Source organism: Lagopus leucura, unplaced genomic scaffold (assembly GCF_019238085.1).
Source record: "Lagopus leucura isolate 7727_CA_CO unplaced genomic scaffold, USGS_WTPT01 34972-0_obj-0_obj, whole genome shotgun sequence".
Lineage (NCBI taxonomy): Eukaryota > Metazoa > Chordata > Aves > Galliformes > Phasianidae > Lagopus > Lagopus leucura.
In genome coordinates, this window is record NW_024964184.1 from 1077 (window position 1) to 7575 (window position 6499).

The 6499-nt window shown below is 63.6% G+C and overlaps 1 protein-coding gene across 1 annotated transcript in view; it reads right to left on the reverse strand.

The window, feature by feature from the left end:
- Positions 1-455: 455 nt before the first annotated feature.
- Positions 456-6499, reverse strand: part of ITGA3 (integrin subunit alpha 3) — an 11174-nt gene continuing 5130 nt past the window's right edge. The window contains exons 10-24 of the mRNA XM_042891901.1: positions 6212-6348; positions 5957-6103; positions 5788-5885; positions 4656-4821; positions 4491-4559; positions 4328-4407; positions 3683-3760; positions 3486-3588; positions 3228-3398; positions 2982-3095; positions 2221-2334; positions 2029-2127; positions 1818-1943; positions 809-980; positions 456-541 (exon numbers count right to left, since the gene is read on the reverse strand). Of these exons, the coding sequence (XP_042747835.1) occupies positions 870-980; positions 1818-1943; positions 2029-2127; positions 2221-2334; positions 2982-3095; positions 3228-3398; positions 3486-3588; positions 3683-3760; positions 4328-4407; positions 4491-4559; positions 4656-4821; positions 5788-5885; positions 5957-6103; positions 6212-6348 (1613 nt within the window). The 3' untranslated portion in view covers positions 456-541; positions 809-869. The remainder of the gene's footprint in view (positions 542-808; positions 981-1817; positions 1944-2028; positions 2128-2220; positions 2335-2981; positions 3096-3227; positions 3399-3485; positions 3589-3682; positions 3761-4327; positions 4408-4490; positions 4560-4655; positions 4822-5787; positions 5886-5956; positions 6104-6211; positions 6349-6499) is intronic.

The following is a 6499-nucleotide window of genomic DNA, read 5'->3' on the forward strand; positions in this document are numbered from 1 at the left end:
CCCCAGGCAAAGGGTGGGTGGGGGGGGGGGGGGGGGGAGGGGTGCACCGGGGGGGGGGGGGCGGTGAGCGTGTCCCCATGTGCAAGGACTCGTCCCCACGTGCAACAGCGCGTCCCACCGCGGGGAGCCACCACAGGAGGGGGGAGAGCGTCAGCACAGGACCACGAGGAAGGCACTCAGGAGGAACCCATGGGGGCCGAGGGAGGGGGGGGGGGGGGGGATGTCAACACGAGGCTCCCCCCCGCCCCCAAGCGTGGAAGAGGCACAGAGGTGTGCAAGGAGCACGCAAGCCGCAGGGAAGGAGCGATGCTGTGCTTGTGCAAAATCACACCGCACCCCCACCGCTGCCCCGTCCCGGGGCGGGGGGCTTGGAGCGGGGGGGGCGCGGGGGTCAGTAGTATTTGTCTGGCTGCTGCCAGCTCGTCACCCAGTGTTTCTTGCGCCGGGGGCCGGCGGGCGGGTAGCGCTGCTCCTGTCGGATCCGCACCGCGTGGTATTTGGGCATCACCCGGTAATAGCGAGTCCGCTGGAAGAAGTCACACTGCGGGGTTGGGGCGGGAGAAAAATAAATATAAATCAAACGGTGGCGAGTGTGTGTGTGGGGGAGGGATGGGGCGGCGGAAAGAGGCTCCGGAGTGGTGAATAGCAGAGCCGGGGGGGGAGAGAGAGAGCAGAGCCGGGACCACCCCCCCCCTCTTTCCCCCTCCCCCCCATGCCCTCAGGGCAAGGAGTGGAGAGGCTGAAGAAGAAGAAGAGGAAGAAGAGGAAGAGGCCGTCAGGTGCCACCCGTGCGGGTGCGGGGCATTACCGGGCGGGCGGCGCGGGCGCCGGGGGGTGCAGTGGGGCTGCGTTTCCCCCCCCCACCCCCGTTAGTAGTCGTCCGTCAGCCGCTCGGTTTCCGACGGCTGGATGCGCATCTCCGCCTTCTGCCCCTTGGCCTCGTACATTGCACGCGTGCTGGCCCGTCGGAAGAAACCGCACTGCGGGGGGGTGGGGGGGGTGGGGACGCGGTTCAGGGCACCTCGGGGACCCCGTGCCCTTCGAGGACCCCCAACCCCACCCTTGTCCCCGGAGGTGCCACACCGGGCTGATGACGTTGGGGGGATGCTGGAGGTGCTGCCACCGCTCACCAGCCCCGAGCATCCCTTGGTGTGGCTGTCAGCTCTGCACCCCTTCCTTCTGCAGGAAGGGCAGGGGGTAGAACAGCAGAGGGTGGGTGTGGAATGGGGCAGGGATGGGGTGGGATGGGGCAGGGAAAGAGGATGGGATGGGGAATGGGGTGGGATAGGATGGGGAACGGGGCGGGATGGGACAGGGAAGTGGGGCTGGACAGGGCAGGGGATGGGATGTGGATGCAGCAGGGAATGGGGCAGGATGGGGAAGGGACAGGGATTGGGGTGGGATGTGCCATGGGATGGGGACAGCATAGGTATGGGATGGCAAAGCATAAGCTTGGCATTGTGTAACCTTAGAATCCCCCAAGCTGGAAAAGACTCATAAAGATCAGCTCCTGGCACAGCATAGGCTATGGTGGCACAGCACAGATATGGGATGGCACAGCACAGATGATACAGGATGCCACAGCACAGCACAGGCACGTGTATAGGATGGCATGGGATGGCACAGCACAGGTTTAGACATGGGATGGCACAGCATAGGCAGGGAATGGCACAGCATGGACACAGGGTGGCACAGCATCGGCGTGGGATGGCGCAGCACGGGCACACGTATGGCACAGCGCAGCACGGATACGGGGTGGCACAGCACGGGGTGGATATGGTTATGGGATGGCGCACCGTCGCCTTCCCCCTTCTCACCTTCCACAGCAGCACAATGATCAGCCCCAGCAGCAGCAGCCCCGCCGCCGCCGCCACCAACACCAACCACAGCGCCACCTGCGGCGGCTGCTCCTCCGTCAGCTCCGAGTCCACATCCACTGAGAACTGGTGACGGCAATTGGGATGGGGGGGGGGCACATGGGGAGCTGCCCCTCACCCCACATCAGACCCCCCCTACCCCATTGCTTACCCGCACCGTGTGGTTCCTCATGTTGATGGTGGGGACGTGGGTGCGGAGGAACAGCGTGGCGGTGCCGTCCACCTTCACCCGGTCAAAGCTGCGGTATTCCTGGGGATAACAGCACCGTGGGGATGGGGCTGAACTCCCCCCATCCCTTCCAAATAATCCCCTTCAACCCCCCCCCTCCCTTGCAGCACTGACCTCGATGAAGGTGCTGTTCCACACTCGAGCGCGGACGCGGAAGGTTGCGGGGTGCTGCGCTGCAGGGACCGGGCACTCGAACCAAATGCAGCGTGCTGTGCCTTGGGAGCAGCTCTAGGGGGGGGGGGGGGGGGGGCAGGCGGGGACCACAAGGTGGGTGGGGGGAGGGGGAAGGGGGGGGACACCACCCCACATTGCCCCACGTTGGGATGGGGGGGGTGGGAGGTGAGGGAAGAGCATGTGAATGCAGCGGGGGGTGCGCTGCGTGTGGGTTGGGGTCACTGCACAGTTTTGGGGTCACCGCGTGCAGACGGGCAGTTTGAAGTCATTGCACACACAGATGTGCAGTTCGGGGTCACTGCACGCTTCAGGTCATTGCACACAGGCAGTTTGGGGTCACTGCACACAGATGTGCAGTTTGGGGTCACTGCATGCACACAGAGCTGCACGTGCCAGCCCCAACTTGCTGCATGCACACACTGCTGCACGGTCAGTGCATGCAAACAGCTGCCTGCTCTGCAGGCTGCCTCCTGCACGACGTCCAAGCTGCTCACAGCACTCTGGCAGCAGACAGCTGCCTCCCAGTGGCTGCAGCCAGCAGTGTGTGCACCTAGCTGCACCCTGAGCTTGCTGCATATGCCTGCAGCCCTCAGCCCCTCTGCAGCCCCCACAGCCACTTTCTGCAGCCTGCAGCCCTCCCCTGTAGCCCCCAGCACCCCCCTACAGCCCTCAACCCTCCCCCTGCAGCCCCCCTCACTTACCAGCAGCACTTCTGACTTTGCCTTCTTGCCTGTGGCCAAGGTAATGGGGGGCTCTCCAGGCTCAGCCCCCCCCAGCTCCCGTCGGTGCCGGGTGGGGGTCCCATCCTCCAGCAGCTGGGTGATGGTGAGGGAGGGGGGCAAAACCCCAAAAGCCATCATTGTGGGCACGGCCCCATGGCACAGGGTGAGCAAAACAAGCCCGAACCCAACACAAAACATGGGTACCCCCACCTGGTAGCCACTCACCGTGAGGTTGAGGGGGTTGACGACCCCCCCGGGGGGGCTGCAGGTGCCGTTGCTGTTGATTCGGATCTCGGTGGGGTACAGCAGCCATTTGCCATTGGGGATCTCATAGGGCCACTCGAAGCCCAGCACGATGGTGCCCAGCGTGCCCAACGCCTCACCCTTAGTCATCACCTGTGGGGGAACAGCGTGGGGGTGGCACTGGGGGGATGGAGCCCTCCCAGCCCCTCACTGCTCCCCCCTCAATGTCCCCAGCCTCACCTGGAAGTCGAAGGCCAGCGGGCTGCCCACATCCTGCTCACTGCGCATGGCCGATTCGCCCATCACCATCCCGCTGAAGTGGGACTGCAGGTGTGCAGGGGCTCTGGGGACAATTTGGGGGGGTGGGGGTGTGAAGGGGAGGAGCGTGAGGCAGTGCTGTGAGATGGGGCTGTGCGGGGGCCGGGGGCTGCGCTCACACGCTCAGCGAGGACTGCAGGCTGTAATCCACCAGCAGCTGGGCCAGCACGGGCTGCAGGTCGTCCTGCGTGCTCTGCCTGCACACAGTGCACCAGGTCAGTGCCTGCTGCCATCCCTGTGCCCCCCTGCTCGGCGTGCATTGTGCCCCCCACCCTTTACAGGGCACCAAAGCAGATCTATGCGTGCTGGATGCACAGATGCATTTCCATTCAAGCACAGGAGAAGCCAACGTCCCTCCCCTCCCCTCCATCCCTTCTGGCACCCCCAGGGCGCCCAGCAATGCCCCCCACTCCAGGGTGCCACTCCAGGGTGCTCCATCCTGCCCCCACTCCTCCCTCCAGCCCCTCCCAGAGCTGCAGCACTGATGGATGTGACACCAACATGTTCCCACCAAGCACAGGAGACCCCAAGGTCCCCCCCAGTGCTGTTTTTTCCCCATCTCTTCGCTCCCCTCAGAGCCACCCTTTAACATCCCCATGTCCCCACCCTGCCCACAACCCCACCACATTTAGCCTCTCCCAGAGCATCAGTGCTGATGGATGCAATGCCAGCACTCCCCCACCAAGCACGGGAGACCCCAGCATCCCCCCCAGAACCATTTGCCCCATCCTCTCCCCCCCACACCCCAAAACGGAGCCACTCACGTGGACAGATCCAGCCACACCGCCACCTCCCGCGTGTCCAGTGTGATGCCGATGGCCTCGAAGGTGATGATCAGCTCTGCCTGCAATAACCCCCCCCTCCATGGGTGTGGGGTGGTAGGGACCCCCCCCCTACAGCCTCTCCCTGCTCCAGGGCAGCACTCACCCTCTGGTTCCGTTTGAAGGGGTTGCCCAACTCGCACAGCACCGTCTCCGCAAAGGTGCACGCACCGCTCTGCAGACGGTGGGAGGGGGGGGGCATGAAAAAGGGGGCTCAGAGTGCCCCCCCTCCTGGATCCCTCCCCAAACTGGGCGGGCAGATGGCACTCACAGGGCGGACAGAGGAGGGCAGGAGGCTGCTGGGCACCGTGATGTTGAGCAGAGCCTCGTGGGCATCCTCCCCGTTGGAGGCAGAGGTTGGGGTGTTGGTGATGTTGATGCTCAGGTGCAGCTTGCGTGTGTCCCGGCTGTAGTGCAGCACCTGAGTGCCATTCAGCCTGGGGGGGGGGAAGGGATGCTCAGCAAGGGGGGTGGGGGCTTATGGGGACACCCACCCATGGGGCACCCAATGCTACAGGGACATCTTTAGGGGACAGAGAACCCAGGGTGGGTCAGGATCAGAATGCTGCAGTCATGAGGTGTTACAGGGTGGGCATGGGGCAGGGATGGGGCAGGGAAAGGGGATGGGATATGAGCAGGATAGGACAAGGGATTGGGGAGGGATGAGGATTGGGGTGGGACAGGGCAGGGGATGGGATGCAGCAGGGAATGGGGATGGGAAGGGCAGGGAATAGGGCGAGAATGTGGCATGGGATGGAGACAGGACAGGGCAGCACAGTCATGGGCATGGGATGGCATAGCATAAATTTGGTATTGTATGATCTGAATCATGTGAACAAGTGCCCAGAGAGGCTGTGGATGCCCCTCCATCCCTGGAGGTGTTCAAGGCCAGGTTGGATGGGGCCCTGGGCAGCCTGGGCTGCTATGAAATGTGGAGGTTGGTGGCCCTGCGTATGGCAGGGGGTTGGAGCTTCGTGATCCTTGAGGTCCCTTCCAACCCTGGCCATTCTGTGAGTCTGTAATCTTAGAATCCCCCAAGCTGGAAAAGACTCCTAAGGATCAGCTCCTGGCCCAGCACAAGCACAGGGTGGCACAGCACAGATATGGGATGGCACAGCATGGGCACATGTATAGGGCACAGCATGGCCACGTGTATGGGACAGTGCAGCATGGGCACGGGATGGCAAAGCACAGGGCACAGAATGGCACAGCGTGGATATGGCTGTGGGATGGCACACCATAGCCCTAATGGCATGGAATCATCAATGCCCCGGGTTGGAAAGGACCCTTAGGGATGACTGAGCCCAACTTGTGGAGCAGCGTGGGCACAGAGTGGCACAGATAGGGGATGGGGGGCACAGATAGGGGATGGGGGGCAGGGTGAGGAGCAGAGCACACAGCACCTGGGCAGGGGCTGGTTCTGCTCGGTGACGAAGGCACTCTGCAGCTGCAGGTTGCTGTAGCACTTGTTGTCGGAGCCGCACTCCTTCTGGAACTCCACCTGGCATGGGGACAACCTCGGTCACATCCCCACCACCCCCCAGCTCTCCTCCTTGCAACCCCCTATAGCACCTTGGTCTCGTTCTGGTGGGACTGGTCCTGGTTGAGGACGGGGAATGCGTTGAGGGAGTGGGGGCCGAGCTGGAAGCTGCGGGGCTGCTCCACCAGTGAGTAGTTCATGGAGAGCACGATGGGGTGCAGCTTGTCACGGATGTTATCCTGCAGCAGGGAGGGACAAACTGCAGCCAAACCCCCCCCTCCCAGCGCATCGATGCACAGCACAACACCCCCTGGTGCACAGCGGTGCACACACCCTCGTGCTCTCACCAGCAGCAGCAGCTCCTTGCTCTCGCAGCGTGTGTCAGGCATGCGGAAGGCGCCGCGGAACGTGGCCGAGTGCGTCCCCAAAAACCTCACCCTGGGGGGGTGTCGCTCCTTGTCTGCCTCCAGGGTGTATTCCAGGGCTGGGGGGGGGGGATGGCACAGCAATGGGGCTGCAGCACGCTTGTGTGTCCCCCCCCCCCTTCATACACACCCCTTACATGTGCAAAGATACCCCTCTACCCACCTGAGCACTCATGCCTTCACTATGCACTCCCTCCCCCCCCCCCCCCC